At 23.9% G+C, this 20,194-nt stretch overlaps 1 protein-coding gene across 1 annotated transcript; it reads right to left on the reverse strand.

Annotated features, from left to right (window-relative positions):
• Positions 1-239: 239 nt before the first annotated feature.
• LOC145830152 (terminal nucleotidyltransferase 5B-like) lies at positions 240-19,987 on the reverse strand. Its single transcript, XM_082938044.1, has 3 exons — positions 19,792-19,987; positions 17,779-18,391; positions 240-2,869 (listed from the first exon to the last, which is right to left on the reverse strand). Exons 1-3 carry the CDS (start codon positions 19,963-19,965, stop codon positions 1,728-1,730), a joined length of 1,929 nt encoding a protein of 642 aa, XP_082794170.1. The 5' UTR covers positions 19,966-19,987; the 3' UTR covers positions 240-1,727.
• Positions 19,988-20,194: the final 207 nt, after the last annotated feature.

Here is a 20,194-nt window from a genome sequence, read left to right on the forward strand (position 1 = left end):
TTATAAAACAAATTACTTAAAAATGTTCTTACTATTTATATTAAAACTACATTATTAACCCAAGTTGAAACAAATTCGAAAGCTTAACTTAAATACCGTTTTAAGTTAAGTTTAAATTGTAATTACTAAAAGTTAAACAAGTAAGCCTACCAATTATTTTATAAAATATAAAACTAATATATTTAAAGTCTTCTAAAGTAGAATTTCTTACAACTTTTATAAATTTAATAAGTAAAATATAAACGATTTATTGTAGAAAAATAATCAAAATACATCACAAAATCCATATTTTAAACAAAAAAATCAAGTTACATTTAAGATTTCAGTTCAGTACCTTTAGAGGTAAAATTAATCTTATAGAACTATAAGTAACAACTTTAGATGATAAAGAAAACTTAAACTCAATACTTTAAAACAAAAAAAAATTATATTCAAAAATTTAAAAACACATTACAAACTTAAAATAAATTTAGCATTTTTTTATAACATGGTTTACAAAAATGTATGTTCATTTATATTATGAAAGAATATTTTAATGAAAAAAAATATTATAAGAATATTTTGGTATAATTTTTAAAGACTGTGATAATTGTAACTAAAAAAAACAGCAATTATAGGCACTACAGACAGAAAAAAAAATCATGCTCCAAGCAGTTTTAAATACATGTCTTATCAAAGTATTTTGTTTTATCTAAATTATCAAATGTTTTAATATGATCTTATGATTAAAAGGTAAAAACTACTAGAAACGAAGTTAGGCAGCACAGTCAACGTCAGAAATTTAAATATTTGTGTTTATAATAAACTATTATGTATATATGAGATTTTGGAAACTCCTAAAATTTTAAATGAGTTGAGCTGGTGATTTTTAAAAATACGTATGAGTACAAAAAAATCAACTCAGTGAATTAATTTAGTAGTGGATCCAACTTTTTAAGTAAGTAACTTATTTTAAGCACTTTAGATCTACATTGTAACTTTCGAAAAGTTGTGCATATGTGACCACTATCTAATTAAACCACCATGTGCACATTAGCTAACTAAGCCGTTTTTTAGTATTTTTTTTAAGTAATAAGATTTTGTTTTAATAGTCTATAGTTTTGTACAACTTAAATGTATCAATAAAAAGAACGACAAAAAATTATAGGTATAAACATATGCTTTTTTTCATTAACCTTTTGGTGCACAGTACAGAATTATAGAGAAACACTACTTGAGAGTATTTAAAAATGCTGACTATAAATACAGCCAAAATATTTATTATTAATTTTTAAAGTTGTGCGTTAGTGTTTACAAGTAGAGAATGTAAAAGTATATATAGGGCAAATTAAACAGAGAGCTAATCTATTTTAAGTAAATAATTATAAAGGATTAAAGGATGCATATAATCAGTTGATTGTCTTTAAAACTAATAATTGATAATAATTAGAATATTCCACACTTACGGTCAAAGTAAACTACAGAAATCGACTCTTCAATAAATGGATATAGTTGAAGAGTACAGCAGGTGGTTGTAACCGTTTTTTTAACTTTTGGCTGGTTCAATTACAAAAGAAAATTATAAATACATGATATACTGTCTTTTAAACAAACATTGATTAATAAAATTTTCTAGTTTTTTATCAGAACATCAAACTGACTTGCATAAATAGCTACAGATATACTGTTTTTTATTGTAAAAGCAGCAGTTTGAAGAAAAATTTCTGCTACATATAACGTATCATTTTCTAGTGGACTTGAGAATTCGAAAAATTTTCAGCAGTCAGGTTGTTTTGCAGGATATCGTAAGATGGCTGGTAATCATGATAAGGTTGCATGTAGAAGTTGTTGTTCCAAGGAGATAGCTGCTGTGAGGGATAATAATGTGGAGAGTAAAAAGTTAGCGGAGGAGGGCTGGAAATTTGTTGGCAGCTGACCATTGTGCACATGCACCCACAAAAATTACAAACATGACCACATACTTGCTGGCTCACTTGGGATTGATAAGAGTTGGGGGATGGAGGTACACTGTTGCTGTAGAAACCAGTATCAAGAGACGAAGGAGGAGTGCTTGATGGTCGCGACGACAAGGAAGAAAAAGGTTCAGGTGAAGACCTGGCCGAAGAAATTGGGGAAGACTTCTCACTAAGAAGAGCTTGGTTCAGCATATTTGGAGCTAAATACTGGTAAGAATTGCAGTATTGCGGAGAAACAGGAGTATTTCCGTAAGCAGAACTCGAAGGTCGCTGAGCGTAAGTAATATCCACTGAAAACTTGTTTATAGTGCTAGCATTTATGTTAGCTGCTAAAGTATGTCTAATTAACATCCCAATATTATTGAGAAACATGTTTAATTCATGCTGCATTAAGCAAACAGTTCTGTCTCTAACAACTCTTCTTAAACAAATCAAATATTCTAACTTTAATTCTTCTTCACCTCTAAACCGGTTTTCAAGATAGCCGATCAGTTTTTTAGTCTGATGTTGGATGGAAGAAAAGTCGATAAAAAAGCGTGAGCACATGTGCTGTTCCATTTTTTCAATGCTCGATTGTGTGTTATTCACAAGTACAAGTTCTTTTCCGTCATCACTGCAATCGCCCAGTTTAAATCCTCTCGCTCGCAAGTTACAATACCTAAGAAGTCCGCCACCGCGTATTTCTTCAGGTTTGAATGTGCAGATTCTTTGGAATTTTAAATGGCGCAATGCTGCTTCAAAATTCCCATAAACAGATTCGGCCACAACAGTCGGGTAGAAAAGCGAAGTCATTTCTAAATTTGGTGCGACGTTACGAAACTTTAAAAAAGACTTTAACTCAATATGAAAACTGTCCACACTAAACTCGTACTGACGGTTCATGCTCTTGACAAACTTTAGCTCAAGGTTGCGACCTGTAGAAAAGTATAAAAAAATTTATTAAGTAAATTCAAAAAGCAGATTTGTATATTTATATAATTTAAACTGTTTGTTAACGTTGTAGATATATATTTTTATATACATTTATAACAAGATAACTACTACCTTAAAAAATCGTAACTTTTCTAAAAAAATAATCACTCAATTTGATATGATTTGTCAACGTCAAATTGCAAAACAATTTTACAGGAAGTTTGTTGTGCGAATTGCATGCATTTCTGCATCCTGTTTTTGAATCTTTATATAAACAACCATTCTATCTAAATACTTGTAAGAAAAAATTTTCAAATTATTCTAACAACAAAACGACTATTGCATAAAAATGTAATTTTAAAAATTATAATCAAATCTTATACTAATAATACAGTTATGGTTTATTAGCAGTCAAAGTCGAGATAACAATTCAAGTAAGCAAAAACAAATGATACCAACAACTGCACTTTAACAAAGTACCTCGCTATAAAATTCTAACTATAACTGATGTAATCCGTACCTTTTGTAAGTATATAATGAAATAAAAGGCCTTTACAACTATAGTTCAGATATAAAAACAGTGCACAATTTTAACATAAAAAAATTTGATAAACCATGTATTATAATTGATATGTTATACATATATAAGAAGACTTAATTTTTTTTTCACTACAAAATTTAGAATTGTTTCACTAATCATAAGATTATAAAGTATTTTTATCAAACAAATAAACATTTAAAAGTAAGTAAGGCACAACGCTATCAATACAAATTTATGCAACAAATGGTTGTTATGCAAGAAATGTAGCGTAACAATTTACTGTACGGTTATTAAGCAACATTCATTAATGTATAAACAAAAACATTCTATAGATGTTAAGTATTTTTTAAATAAATAGTTCTACTGGCCAATATTTACAATTAAAATATTAAACATAAACAAATTCTTTTTTTTAATTATTTTAATAATAAAGTAAAAAAAAAAATCTCAATGAAATTAGAAAAAATACCACTTTAGTGGAAAACTATTACATTAGTAAAAAACACAGGACTCCTAGAACACCTGATCTAAATTAACTTTACATTGTATACAGAATAACTATTAATTAAACTTAAGTGTACTAGAAATTTTATAGCAGTTTAAAAAGGGTAATCAACCATGTAAAATGGAAAACACTTCAATCATTTAGTGTAATTTTAAAAGCATTACTACTATTAAAAGAGTAAATAACTTTTTTTTGAAAAAAATTATTAAATACAATACAAACTTTGTATTGTATTTGTAACAAAGTTTTAATTTTTTTAGTAGATTAATTTTTCTAAAACCACAAATGCCATTCAAAGATTAAATACAGTTATGTATATTAGTATGCAGGTAAAATAAATAGTATCCATAGAACTATTTTTTAAACTCTCTTAAACTTTATATTATCGTACAACTTTATTACGTATCGTATAACAGTGGATGACTTTTCATTTGTTATTTTAATCGAAATTGTATACACAGTGTTTGATAAACGAAATTCTGTATAAAAATAGCTAAAAATTCATTTATTGTTCTAAATTTTATACAGAAACTTAATATTTAAGTGCTCATTTATAAATATTCTGATTGATGAGAAAGTATTTTTTACTAAATATGTCACATAAAAATATATATTGTTTTTATTTGAATAAACTTTGTATCAAGTTGATACTAACCTTTTTTAAAAACTCAATTAAAATATGTTTAATAAATAGAACTACTGTTAAATAAAATTACACTGTTCATAAAAATTAAGTAAGATTGCTTTTATTTTTTTGTTACAAAGTTGGTTTTAAGAAAAATGGTAAAAACACAAAAAATTTATACAGTTTTAAAAAATAATGGTTTTTAAACTTTAATATAATTTGATGTTTTCACTCATTTAAACTACATGTGTCCAGCAAAACTAATTTGTATACTATCATAGCTCTGATTGATTCTAAACTAATTCATTGGTGTAATATTTGATTAATTTTTTTTTAGATAAACTCTCTAAATATTTTTTTTAGTTATCGCGGTTGAAATTCACTTTAAAGCATGGAAAAAATTGATTATTTACAAAAAAAAATATTTGTTAATTTTTTGACAAGGTTATATTTTTTTTCATAGAAACCGGTCAAAAATAAAACTGTAGCACGAATATTATCCAAAAATAATTGTAAAAATATTTTGAGAAAAAGTTTTTAATAGTAGTAAGCCCATTTTTATAACTAAGCAAATATACTACCAAATAAATTTCCTCAAATTAATACCACCACAAACTTATTGTTTTAAATCATTTAGTGTTGATTAATTAGTTTTAAAAAATTATAACTAATTTAAAACTTAAAAAAGAAACAAATTAACAGAAGCAAATCAAGAAATTGCTTGCAAGTATAAAACAGAAACTTAAATATATTTTGTTAGTAAATACATTGACTTATTTCAAGTATTAGTTAATGAAAAATAAACTATGAAAAAATAATTTAAGATTAACTATTTATTTAATAACCCAGTGATATTAAATTATTTTTTATTATATCAAGTATTCAAACTAAACTTTAAATAATATATATTGGAATTAGCTTTCATATATAACAAAGATATTCACTGTAAAATAACAGTTGCTCTAATATAAATATATTCATATATTAGGTTGCTATTTTTACAGTAAAACTTATATAAAGTATATATACTGATTATGAAAACAATGATTTATTGAAACAAAAACATTTGAGATAAAACAATTGATTTAACACTTTCAATAAATTAACTAGTTTATTTAGTTTACACCTTTGGACATTCTTTAAAATTTCAAACAGGAGTAAGAATGAAATATAAAAGTAGATTTAAGTTTAGTACGAAAAAATCAATAAAATCTTTATATATACTTGATCAATTTTATCTTTTAACATAAGGGTAATCAATAAAAAAGTTCAGCATTGTTCTTCTTTAAAAACTGCACAGAAATAGAGCTAACTTCTAAAAATAATTAATCTGTAACAATATTGCTGAGATAACAACAAATAAAAATAACACTGAGCTCGGAAATAATCTTAAAATCAAATTTAGGATGGTAATAGTTCAAATTAATTCAGGTAAGGTTAATAAAAAAATATTAGGTTAAAAGTAAAATATAGTTCAATTTATTATAACTAATAGTTTTAAAAATTTCAATTTTTTCATAACCAAATAAAATTTAATTTAGTTAATATTAAGATTAAAACATAAAACTTTAGTATCACGTATATATATATATAAAATATAGTGAAAACATAACTTTTTCAATACTCATTCTTCTACGCTAGTCTCTAAATTATATATTTTAAATCATAGTTATTAGTTTTATAAAGGGAAGTAATTATGTGGTAAAACACATGTTCAATCTTACCAGTCATGTCAAAACGCCCCATTGAACATTCAATGTGGTTACTTTTTAGAGCTCTATCAATTTTTTCTTATTTAAAACAAATCTATTTAAAGTTTGTTATTTCAATTTGTTTAATAAATTAATTTAAAAAAAAGCTATTGTCTTGTTTTTGAATCAAGTACAAACGTTTATATAAAAAAAAATTATAAAAACTTTGAATTTTGACAAACTTTTTTGATTGTTAACGTTTTTGCTTGAAATAGTTTTGTTGTTAATTAGTAACTTTTTTAGAAGAAATGAAAAATCAATACTATTTTTTTTTTAAACATGCTTTAAAACATTTTTAATGTATCAAAAAACTATTTTTGTATATAATAGACATACATGATATAAACCAAGGTTTATGAACTGCAGCCAGTGAAGTGCTTTTTAACTAAAACACTACTAATGCAGATGAAGCAAATTTAAGCTTTTTTATAATAAGGTTTAAAACTACGCTCTTTCTTTGAAGTGAGTAAAATGTGCAGTGGGCTACTTTTTTTTTGGATTAACTTATTATACACTTGCTCTTTTTTCTAAAAAAAATTTTTCAAAAATACAATAGCCCACAATTTTATTAGTAAATCTAGCTGATATAGAAGCTGCCAATCCCCAATGTAGACCAGTGGTCTTCATGGTGTGCACAAAATTTATTTTTAGGTACACAAAGCTTGTTTAGGGGTGCATAAAAAAACATTTTTGAAGATTATACCAGACATTTTGGAGTTAATAATGAAAAGAAAAAAAGGTCTGTGGTACATATTTTGGGAGTTTTAAGCTTGGGTGCACAGATTGTTTTTAATTACTACAGTTTAGTGTCAATGCAATTCAACAGCCATGAAGACCTCTGATGTAAACTACTAGGATAAATACTAGAAATTATAATTTTATTAAATAACTTTATCAATAAAAATAGTTATTAAAATCAATTTAAAACTGATTTTAAGAACTAAATTAGCATATATATTTAGTGATTTACAGTATTATTAAATCAGGAAACTTGACTAGATAGAAATATTTTAAATTTCAAAAATAATTAGTGCTAAATTACACTCCAAATAGATATTTTTAATACCTTTCACCAGTGGTCGTCAAGGGGTACACTGGTGCACACAAAACTTTTTTTTGGGTGCACGAAATTTTTAGGGTACACGAAACTCATTTAAGGGTGCACAAAATTTCGAGATTACAAAAAAAAAATACATAGAGTTAGATTAAGTATGTAGTTAATACTTAATAAATTATTTAAAGAATACTGAACTGGAGATTTTGTAGTAATTGCAGAAAAGTGTTCATTTAATAAGTATGTAAGACAAAGCCATATAACTAAAATATCATTGTAAAAATGAGGTAAAACAAATAAAGAGGTCAATTAAAAAGAGGACTAAATAAAAAGTTTTAGCTTCAGTTGTTAAATGGTTTGCATGTAAGTACAAACTGAGTTATGACTTTTAAGGAGAAATGCACTAATAAAAGTGTTTACGTACTCCCACCGCTAGTGGCGCTTGTTAAAATTAGATCTTGGGGTGCACCGATTTTTTTTTTGCAGCTTGGTGTACATAGAATTTGATTAGCTTGACGACCACTGCCTTTTACTATGTTCTAGCCTAGCTAATAATTAAATTAAATAAACAAATTCTTGTTAATTAATTTTCCTTTTAATTAACTTGTTACAAAATTTTAAAAACAGCACATTAAAAAAAAATACTAGTTAAAAAAAAATGGTATGTTATGAAAAGAAGTAAGCAAAAATATATGAATTAATCAAGGTGCTTTTATTGATATCAGAAAGATAAATATATGCTGATAAAGTACAAGTTGAATTTAAATTTTTGTTATTAATTAAACTTTTTTTTAACAACCAAGCATGGTTGCCAATGGTTTTTTGAAAATTTTCTTCAGGTTTTCTAAATTTCCTCCAGGTTTTGAAAAGTATACATTTTGGGATCAATTTTTAGTTAAAAATTAAGTTTAAAGTAAAAAAAAAACAGTTTTAGATAGCATAAAAACATTGAAAAGATACTGTTAAGCTACTTCAAATATGTTTTTTAATAAAAAAACTTTGATGATGACAAAAAAATGTCATCTGTATGGTAGATTTTTTGTGTCAAATCAACTTTGTTTACTTAACATGTAAAAATTGTTTAAAATTCCAGGTTTTTTTAATGATTTTTGTTCAAAATTTCAGGTTTTTCCAAGTTTTTTTTTCAATATTTCACAAACATCAGGTTTTTCAGCCTAAATTTTCAATTCCAAGTTTTTCAGGGTTTTTCCAAGTTTTCAAGTTTTTTGGCAACCCTGCTACCCAAGCTACAAGAAAACTTTTATGAATATTTGTAATTCTTTACGTTATAGATAACTATTCGTGAAAATACATTTTTTAAATATCTCACACTGTGGAACTGTTTGTGATTTATGGTTTTCTTTAGGATTGTGTCTTTTCAGACAACTTTTTTTAATAAATTTAGATTGACCACTTTAAAATTATGGACGTTTTGTTTCATAAAAAAATGTTACTTTTTCAAACAAAGTGAATCTAGGTCAAACCAGACCCGGTAGATAACTAATAAAAATTATACAATACAGTTTTGTTCACATAATAGCTTCGAAAAATTATAAACAGTTTGAAAAACAGTCTTGCAACTGGTTAAACATTTATTTATTTTTTAAATGACTTAAAATTTATAACAAATATTTTACTTAATGATTCAGTAAATGTTTGTACAAAACAATTCAACGTTAAGTGGAGGTGGGCACTTACAACCAACAGGCCAGATTCGATTCCTATTTTTAGCTTAAAAATAGTTTGTGCAAATAAAATTGATCTTTTTAATTGCAAATATTAAAAAATGTGATTTTGGTTTAAATTTTAGTGTATAGAAAATCTTTTAAATGGTTATTGTATTACAATGTTGGTTTTTATTTTTTGAAATACACTGACTACAAAAAAAAATTAACAATTCTGGCCCACAAAATACTTTTTTTGGAAAACCTGGCCCACCAACTAGAAAAAATTAATCCTAATTTTAAGTAAGCCTTAAATAACCATTTAATTTTTCGCCACTTCTTTTTTAATAAAACTAGTTTTAGCTTTTTACAAAACTTTTTTTTTTAATTTTCATAAATCCTTTTTTTTCTAATAAAGTTAGTAAAATATATATAAACTTGTACAATACGATTTTAACAACAGTATAGTTTAATTAAAATTACTGTTCTGATACTTTTTCTGAAACTCATCGGTTTTAGGTCATTAAAAATGCATCCAGACATTCATATAAGTATTTAAAAAACTCTGATCTTATAAAAATGTAATAATAAATTACAGATTTCTGTATTATTATTATTGGATATAAAAAAAAATCTAAATATACCATTTAAGTATTTTTGAACAATAGAATAATATAACAAACATCAAAAAAATTTCTATGAGGTTTAATTTTTTTTCTATCCAATTTGTATTATATATATTGTATAAAAACTAACGATATTGATACAAACGATATAGATCAAATTAAAAAACTTGTTGTTTATTGTAATGAATTTTAATATATTGCAAAAAAATTTCACATGGTATACAAACAACAACAAAAAATATAATTAGCAAAATACAGTATCTTAAAATTAAACAAATGTTTAAATAATTTTTAATACTGTGAATTTTATCATATTATTTCTTTAAAAAAGTAAAGTTTTTAATTTTCAAACTTAAGTTATTTAAAAAAAACAATTAATATTCAAAACATTTAGTGTACTAAATAGTTTTTTAATAATTTCTGCTTTAATGGATACCACAATTACTCATATTCATTAACTTTAAAGTATATATTTATAGTTAACAAGATTATTTTACGCATTTAAAACTTAGTTTTATTAAGCAAACAAACTTTGTTTACATCAGTAAGTTATAAAAGAACAATTTCTATTTTATTATATTGTGGATAGAATTAGAGGATTATAACATATATTTTTTTTTGAATTCAATTTTCACAACAAGCATCGGTTAAACAAGAAATTATTAAGCCTGCAGGCGATTACACAACGTTTATGGACGTGTGAAAATCTTAGTTACTTCAATGGATTTTTTTTCAATAGTTCAGTAATTTAAACGTAAGAATGTTTAATAAAAACTTATTTTTATCACAAAATACTATAAATTAATCTATAATTAATCACACTACTTTTAGGTAATACAAAACTTTTTTTAAAACTATAAAAACCCTTTAACACTTTACTTTTCTGAAAGTAAAAAGGCAAATTTAACGCGTACTAAAGAAATAAAAATAAGAAATTTTAACTGCATATAAAGTACTACAATTTTAATAATGAATGAATAACGTTCCGTGAATAACGTGTGCTTGACATTGTTTATTTTATACAAGAATAAAATTTTCATATAATAAAAATTTTTAATGACAATTACCTATACATTTGTTAAAGAGAGTTTATAAAATTTTGGTTGCTCTATTGTATACACTATTTTCAAATAATGATAAAAAGAATTTTCTTTCTTTAAAATATAACATTTTAAAACGGCTAACTAAATTCTAAAGATAGATACAGTGGTAATTCTATCAGCAACAGCCAGAACAAAACTACTAGGGAATGGCTGGGAAGCTATGTGTAAAAGAAAGCAGCATAAGGATATATCTTGCGTAAGCTATCATCGATGCCACAACCTCTCAAGGGACAAGTACATATACACGTGGTCTTGTAGTCATTTCAATTTTTTTCACATTAATTGTAAGTGCTTTAGATTAATTATTAGTGTTTGATCTTAAAAGAAAACAGGTATATGTTAAGGAAATCTAATTTTAAGATAAACTATAAAGTAAGAATACTTTTTTTTTTTTTAATAAGCAAAAAAGTTTTTTTTATTATCTTATAATTTCAAAACAAAGAAAAACTTAAATATTTTATTACTTAAAAAATGCTAGGTATATAATGTTTGAAAAACTAATTTAAGAAACTTTTTGTAGTTAAAATGAGTATAATTAAAATACACAAATTTCACTCAAAACAATTTTTCAACTAAAAAATAATCAGTAAGTATTTTATTTAATTGTAAAGTACTTTAGATTCTTTTTCTTTTATTGAAAAATATAAAAATTTATTGCTTAAATAAATATATAGTTTAATTTTGATAAAATATTTACTAATAAGTAATTCAAACTTTCTAAAAGTCAACTGAAATGCTTAATAAAAGTCTTAAAAATTCTTTTATTAACTTAAAAATTTTAAATAACAAAGTTTGATTTAAGTTTTTTCATTTGGGTAGAATATTAAAGTTTTATACAAAATGCTTTAATTTTTAAAAGGTGATTATGACAACAAAAAATTATTTCAAAAAAATAATAAATACCTTTATTCTGACTTTGAAGCAAAAATAGCCAAACCGTAGGTTTAGCTTAAAACCTTTTTTTTTTCATTTATTAAATAACATTTATAAATACATACAAGTTATATAAAATATAAAACATTTATTTTAAAACTATCCATATTTTAAAAACTTTTAATCATTTTCAGTATTTTTCTGGCAGGTAAACCATTTCTTTTAAATGTACAACAAATATAAAATATATGAGTATTTGTTTATAACTCATAACTAACAACCTATGTTTGTAATAAAGATTTAAAGAGTGAGTATGTTAAAGCAAGTTTTATGTTATTTCATAGGTAATGGCATAACTGTTCAATTATACGTATTTGGCTTTCTGTCTGGGCAAATTTTGCTACTTTCACTAGCTAAATTAAAACTACAAAAAAATATTTTACTCACCTAATACTGAGTTTAAACTTTTAGTTTAAACTTTTTATTTATATTTTTATTTTACTTTTCTGGGAATTTAGACTAGGTTTAAAAGGATGCCAAAAAACTAAGAATGAATTTTAAAAGTATTTTTTTGAATCATTGTTACTTGAATTGTTGTGCTTGAATTGAATGTATAAAAGGTTTATTTACTGTTATTAACGGTATAATATCAAAATCCACCCAATTTTTTTTTTAAATTTATAATTTTTTTTGCATTTTTTTATATATTTTCTATTTAGTTTTCACAATCACTGTTATCCCTAACCCTTACCCTCAATCAGTAAGCGGTTATCGAATTTGATTGGGTGGATTTTGAACGCGGGTGAGTTTTGAACGTGTTCCGCTGTTAAAAGTAGAATTTATTTAAAATAGTATAGAATATTGCTTTTTAAAACTTAAATCGCCATCAAGCTTGATAAAAATCAACAAAAACTAACGTAAAAAAAAATAATTACAGTTAGTGGAACAAAAATCAATCACTGTACTAACATAACTGAAAAAGTGTTGTGTAAATACACAAAAAATCTCTAAACATTAAATAAAACCATATTGTACTTAATTTAAAATTTTGCTGAAGTATTCAAAATATTTTATCAAAAATAATATTGAGAGTTAGCAATACATTTTAAATTAGTTTAGGCTAGTTTAAGTTACAGCAAAAAATATTTATTATGTATTTTTTTTATTTAGCTAGATTTAATTTATAACCAGAGTTTTACAACAATCAATTACAAAATTTTTTTTTTTTTTAAGAATTTTACTTGTAGGATAAATAATTTAGTAGTGCTTTTCAAATTTTAGTGATCACTACACTTATAAACAACTAAGCTTGCATAATTTTGAAAAGTTTGGAAAGGTTGTATTAGTTTTATATTAGTATAATATATGCAGTCATTACCAAAAATAATTTTAGCAAAATTAAAACTAACTAAATATTAAATCAAAGTAAAATTTAGCTGGCAACACGAATAGTTTGAAAAAATTTATAATACAGTTTAAAACGTTTTTCTAATACAACCTTTCAAAACTTTTCAAAATGCATAAATTCTTAAACTAACAAGATCAGGGTATTTTTTTTCAAACTTAACTTACTGTACAAAAAAAACTTCATTATTACTACGCCATAATAGTTTTCAAATATAAAATTTTCAAATTCTAAGTTTCTGTTAAACACTGTTACTTAACTTTAGCTTTACTGATGACTATATGAGCTTATATATAAAACGGTCGTATAAATCTATTGTTTTTATATAAAAACATGAATAAATAAATATATATATAGAATTAAGTTATTTAACTTGATAAATCAAATTTTTCACACTGAGCCCACCTTGAGGGCTTTATTAATAAAAAGGTTTATTTCAAGATGTAAAACTCAAAGGACTCGAGTTTTACATCTTGAAATAAACCTTTTTATATATATTAATGGTTTTATAAAAAGTTTTGTTCAATAGTTCTCGACAAATTAAATTGGAGCTGAATATTTATCTAATTATATAAAAACTATAATTTAAATAGCTGTTTCACACATTGAATTGTAAAATTTCATGTGATCGTCAGTAAGTTACAGTTTATTATAATAGTGAACAGAAATTTCGATTTTAAAATTTTTATATTAATTGTGACGTAGTAATGGTACAGTTTATTGTACGATTAGCTGAATTTGAAATAATACGCTGTGAATGTTGTTTTATGCTTTTTAGGAAAGTTTAAAAAGGTTATTTTGGAAAAATGTTTTAAGCTATTAGAAAAAAATTTTTAGACAAAGATACAGAAACCACAAATCATCATTCAACAATATTAACAAAAGACACACAACAGAACTAGCGAATTACATAATCTTAAAAGATAACAATACAGACTACAAAATCAAATGGGAAATATTAAACAGGACAAAATTAAAATTCAATACTAAATTCGGCTGCAAACTTTGTAACTTAGAAGCCTTAGGTGCCTTTTTATAGATAATAACAAACTTATAAAATCAATAATTTTACAGTAATCGGTTTTTAATAAGATAGTTTCACAAAGAATATTTTTTGTTTCACAATAGTTTTTAACCGTTTGTTTATTTGATAAAATGTTTACCTTAAAAAACAATATATTAGAAAATATAATTTGCTGCTGAAACAAGTTAATTTAATTCTTTATATAATTTTTGTACTATTATCTTATTTAGATTTAAGTTTCGTTTCAAAATAGTTATTTTTATTCAGGGATTAAACTATTTCTTTAAGATAAAAAGTTTGTAAGATACAGCTTGTTCTTAATAAAAGTTTTTATAATTACTTTAAGTATTGTTTGGGAAAAGTTTTTATTTTTATTTTTATTTATATTTCGCCGATAGCAGTAACTATTTATTAACAATAACTAACATCAAACAGTTCCTTACTAAGATAGTTTTAATTTAAAATTTATATTGGTAAAGTGTTTGTTTTTATATTCATTTCATTTGGATTTACTTTTACTTACAAAAATATTATTACAATGTAAAAATCGTCTAGCTTTTAAAATTTTAGTTTTATACACAGTTTTGAACTACTACATCATAATATATTTTTTAACTTTTATTTATTTTTTTGTTGCATGAATGTGTTTAGTTCTACTAGTTTTAAAGTTGCACTGATGAAGGACGGTTGTCCGAAATTAATTTGAAGAAAACGTGCAATAAACTGGTAAATTTTTAAACCATCGTTAATTTATTTTTTGTATAATTTAGAAAAAATAGAAATCGAAAAATCAGATAAGAACGTAACACTAAACAAGAAAAGCGAAAGACAAAACATATGCATACATTATCAAAAATACTTTTTTAACAAAATTAAAACCAACTAAATATTAATACAAAATAAAATCGAAGCGGCAAACACGAGTATTTTATAACATTTTTCCAAACAGTCTAAAAATTTTTTTCTAATAGCTTAAAACATTTTCCAAAATAACCTTTTTAAACTTTCCTAAAAAGCATAAAATAACATTCACAGCGTATTATTTCAAATTCAGCTAATCGTACAATAAACTGTACCATTACTACGTCACAATTATTATAAAAATTTTAAAATCGAAATTTCTGTTCACTATTATAATAAACTGTAACTTACTGACGATCACATGAAATTTTACATTTCAATGTGTGAAACAGCTGTTAAAATTATAGTTTTTATATAATTAGATAAATATATATATATATATATATGTATATGATAAAAAAATATATATACATTTTTTTTTTACTTTATATAATTAATTTTTAGGAATAGGGAAAATATATTTTTACTAAAATACTGATATAAAAAACAGGAAATCTTTTCTAAATTGTCAAACACAAATATAAAATATATTCAACTAAAGCTGAAAACAAAAAGTGATTAGGTATGGTATTTCTAGATTACTTAATCATAAGTTTAAGTTTTTAAGCTAAAAAAAAGAAACTAATCTCATTGCACCAAAATTAGTACAAATGAGCAGTCAAGCAAAAACATTGACCACATCAGTGCAACCCTAAATAGTTTATCCAACATGCTTTTGCACCTTTAAAATTCTACTCAAGAGCTATTTTTCAAAGTAACCTCTCCCTCCCACATTAATCAGATGTAAAATATCTTTTTAAGGTACTTAAAATTGCAACTCTTTATGTAAGTTTTCTTTTCAGTTTAATTAATAGTTTAATTAATAGTTTAATCATGGATATGTATTTTTTTAATCTGACAAGTCCTTATATTTAAGTTTTTACTATTTGTACATTATATTTATAAAACATAATTAAAAGTATGCTAAAACCAGCAGAATAAAACTTTATGTTTTCACTAAAGTTTAAATAACTAAAAATATAATTTACTAATACTTGGTTCTTAAAGCTTGGTGAACAATTTGCAATGTATGAAAATTAAACATTGAACTTTGTTTTTAAATATTTGATCTCAAAAAAGCTGGCTAAAACTGAAAAAAAAATAATTTTTAACTAAGTTCTCCAAATATATAAAATATTATTTTATGCTTAGAAATAAATATTAAAAAATTAAGTTTTACATTTAAAAGTTCTAGTTTGAACATTTTAAAATTGCAACAGACCTATAAAAACCTAGTTTGAATGGTAAATGAAAATAAAAATTTATTTTTTAATTTAAGTCATATTTTCACAAATGTTTTGTGCAAATCAGTATAAATGTTTAATTTAAACTTACATTGATAAAACTTTAATTTTAAGTTGTTTTCAATTATTGTATTTTTTATTAAGTTTGTGTGAAGTATTAGTGCAAGTTTACGTAAAGAACTTAAAGGCAGTATAATTTTTTGGAAGTTATTTATATTAGTTTTTACTTGATTCAAATATTTTTTTTTAAACTTTCAATATCAAATGTTATCAATTTGAACATAACAAAACAAATACAACTCATTCGATATTTTTATCATAACACTTGAATACAATAAGTTGACTGACATTTTTTTAAATCTAAAAGTAATTTTTTCTTTACTTTATGTAAAATTTTTTTAAATGTCAGAAAAATTTAGATTTATAAAAACAATGATATCATTAAATCATATGATAGCTATAAATCTTTCTATAGAAAAACTTTAATATTTCAAAAAATGATTTGTTACTTATAAGGGAGCAAAAAAATCATTAAATTAAAAACTATATTAATTTGTTGAAACCTTGATATTAATTAAAAATTACTTTTACTAGCTAGTTTTATACAGTACTTCTTTGAACAAAATTATTTTTAATTAAAATCTATTTTGTTAAGTTTAATTTATTACATCATAAAAACAAAATTAAAAACTTATATACATACTTTATATTAATATTTAGTCTACTATAGCTATTAATAAAAAGTATAAAAAATATGTTTGTAATTTTATATTAATAAGTTATTGTATAACAAAAACTATAATTTTAATAGATTTTATTCCTTCAAATTAGCACTGTTATATTTCAATAGTTCACAAGCTGTTCTATTTAGTAAATAGGGCTGTCACTTAGTTATACTAGTCTAAGGTCAGCACACTTAGCCAAGCTAATCTTAAAAGATATAAAAACAAGCATAATACTAAAAAACTAGGCAAGAAAAAGAATAATTAACTTCAAAATAACTTTCATATGTATTAAAAAAATTATAAGTCAAAAATTAAATTAATATTTTTAATTAAAATAACAACTTAAAGTTATTTTAGAAACTATCCAAAATCATAGATTTATTTCAGAGGTTTTAAAAAATTTGCTTGAAAATAGTTCCAGTCAGATTAAAGTTTTAAAAACTTCAAACTTTCATGGGCTGACCTAACTAGCTTGAGTGAAAAGCAAACTTAAAATTATTTTAATTAACTTCAAAAAGTAAGTCATGTATATTTCTTGTCTACTTTTAGAAAATAATTTTGTTACATTAGCTGAATTTAAAAATACTTAAAAATTTAAACAACTGGTAAAGTTATTAACTTAACTTATTAAATAATTTAGATATAAAAAACTTTGTAAAAATCTTAACTTTTAAAGATAAAACTTATACATTTGAACTAAGACCCTTTCCTCTAATTCATAACAAATTTATAGATACTTTTATTTAACTATAAATTCAACAATGAGCTTAAAATTAAAATTAAGTTATATATAATAGTGTTCATTACATTATTTACTTACTAACATTTACAATTTTAGTTTATTCACTTAAACTATAAAACAAACTCTAACCTGAGTTGTTGTTTAGAGATATTAAACTCCACTGATCTTTTTTATTTGAAACTTTTACTTTTTTTTGAACATAAGCATTTGTTAGCATTGTAGGACTCATTCTTTCTTTACTTACTTGTGGTGGCAGGTATCCAAGAAGGCAGCTCATAACTCCATACTTAATCAGTTCCCAACAATCACCAGCAAAAGTTGTTTTAAAACAATTAGAAAATTCATTATGTTGTGTAAGAGTTTTAGGAGACTCTGGAACATTTTGCAGCTGGCTTTTATTATACAATGTAGATTTTGAAGAATCTTTCAACTTAAGTAATTTTAGTTGTGGTAAAGTTGGTTCAGATGGAGAGGATGGGTAGCTGGATACTGATTCAGAACTACTTCCATATCCACTATCTTCATTACATGGTACTAAATCTTTTGTCAATCTTGAAGCTTTCAAAAGATTTGGCTTGCAAGAAGAAACATTTTTTTCTTCTATATAAAATATTATATCTAGATCCTTGTAATCAGGTAAACTGTTAAAAGCCTTCTCATTTATTACATGAGTAGCAGCACTGCCATTTAGTCTAATTCCAGTTACACTGACTCCTATGTCTTCTAACTGTTTTTCAACATCCTGTTGAAAAAGCATACATAAGAAATTAAAAATAAAAGAGTAATAAGATTGCTTTGACTGAAGCATTATACTTACATACTCTAAAGTAGAGGTGAGACTTTTTCAGATGAGACTTTTTTTTTACTTTTCATACAGACCCCAGAATATCTAGTGTAAATTACAAACATTCAAGACCAAAGAATACCCTGTGTATACTTTAAACCTACATTCAGATATACAAAGGACCTTTTTTCTTACTTATTATAACATACCCTAGGATTATCTTTTTTTGGGCTTAGGTTTCATTGAATTTTTTTATGACTTTACATTGCCCAGCACACTTACTCTTAGACTTTCTTACTTACATAGATTTTTTACAAATTAACTTTCTACAAAAAGTACTTCGAGTAAAAACGTTTATAGGACATGTCTAAAAAAAATCATTATTAAAAAAAGTGGTAGAATAATTTAAAAATTTAAAAACTACTTAAGGACAAAAGAAAATGTCTATAATTTTAATTTTGTCTGCACATTATTTGAGTAAAAACAATAAAAAGTTTTGATTTTTCTTAAGATTCCTGCTTCTAATTCTTGAAATTTACTTTGAAATAAAAATAAATTAATGTTTATTTTAATAATTAAAAAAATTGCTTTGAAAATTCGGTAAAAAATGATTGTTAAATTATAGAGTTTATTTTAAATTTGTATCTCTATAATAACACCTACACAATACCTGTCAATAATTCTAAACTTTAAAAATACAAATGTCAAAAAAATAAATCTCTGCTGCAAGTATAATGATTTGTGTACTGTGTAGTTAGATTTTACAGTTTTTATGAAATTATATAAAGACAAGATTGTCAACACATATACAAAATAGTTGATTTAAACATAAAATTGTTATAAATTCTAAAAACAACACAAAGAACAATAAATCATTTACTGCTGATTTTTGAAAATTAAAATGGTTTTAAAAATATTCTTTTATATGCTTAGTAGTCTTTTAAAAACTACATACTAAGTTTAAAAGCGAACAATTCAATTTATAATTAGTATATTTATTAAGAGCTATCTTCAGTAATTAAAAAAAAGCTTTTTGAAACATAATGCTTTTTTTGAATAAAAATAATTCAAGATTTACTTGTAAAGTTCTAGCTTATCTAAAATAAACAGCAAACTTTTTTCTACTAATTACTTTTCTAACAACCAGAAAAAATAATGGTATAAGTATTAAATAATAGTTTTAAAGAATATCTTGAATGTATGTAAAAATTTAAGCGGAGTTTCATGCTTTCCATTGTAAAACTTTGAAAATTTAAAATTAAATTTTTTAGAGAAGCTGTAAGTTAAATTTTAAGTAAGTTATATGATATTTAAATTCTTTTTTTGCAATACTTAAAATTAATTTATAGAAGACAAACTTGTATGAGTTTAGCAGGGCTAGTTTCTAGTGTTGGAAAGTTTCCAGTTCCATGAATTGGAACAGAAGTTTCCATAACATTTTTCAAAAGACAAGTTTGTTCAAAATTGAGCAGACTGTATCTTAAAACATCATCAGACAACTTATTGAAAATGATTTCTGAACTTTTCTTCATATTTTTTGTCTTAAAGTAGGTTTTTAACTGAAAAAATAACACCATTAAACACAACATCACAGTAGTTCACCTTTAAACATCAAAGAATTCTCATTAAATTAGTTTATAAAATTATCAGTAAACAATTCATATAATAAATTAAATACATGTACTTAATATATTTAAATCAACTCTTAAAATTATTTTTTCTTAAGAAAAAAACTCTAAAAACAGGTAACACTACAACTAA

Source organism: Thalia democratica, chromosome 2, assembly GCF_965202585.1.
Source record: "Thalia democratica chromosome 2, ktThaDemo2.hap1.1, whole genome shotgun sequence".
Classification (NCBI taxonomy): domain Eukaryota; kingdom Metazoa; phylum Chordata; class Thaliacea; order Salpida; family Salpidae; genus Thalia; species Thalia democratica.

Coding starts and splice junctions, on each gene's coding strand:
- LOC145830152 (XM_082938044.1), bottom strand. CDS start 19,965: ATGAAGAAAAGTTCAGAAATCATTTTCAATAAGTTGTCTGATGATGTT. Junction 18,392..19,791: donor GCCCTGCTAAACTCATACAA/GTTTGTCTTCTA, acceptor CTTTTTCAACAG/GATGTTGAAAAACAGTTAGA. Junction 2,870..17,778: donor ATCTCTAAACAACAACTCAG/GTTAGAGTTTGT, acceptor ACTTTTCTACAG/GTCGCAACCTTGAGCTAAAG.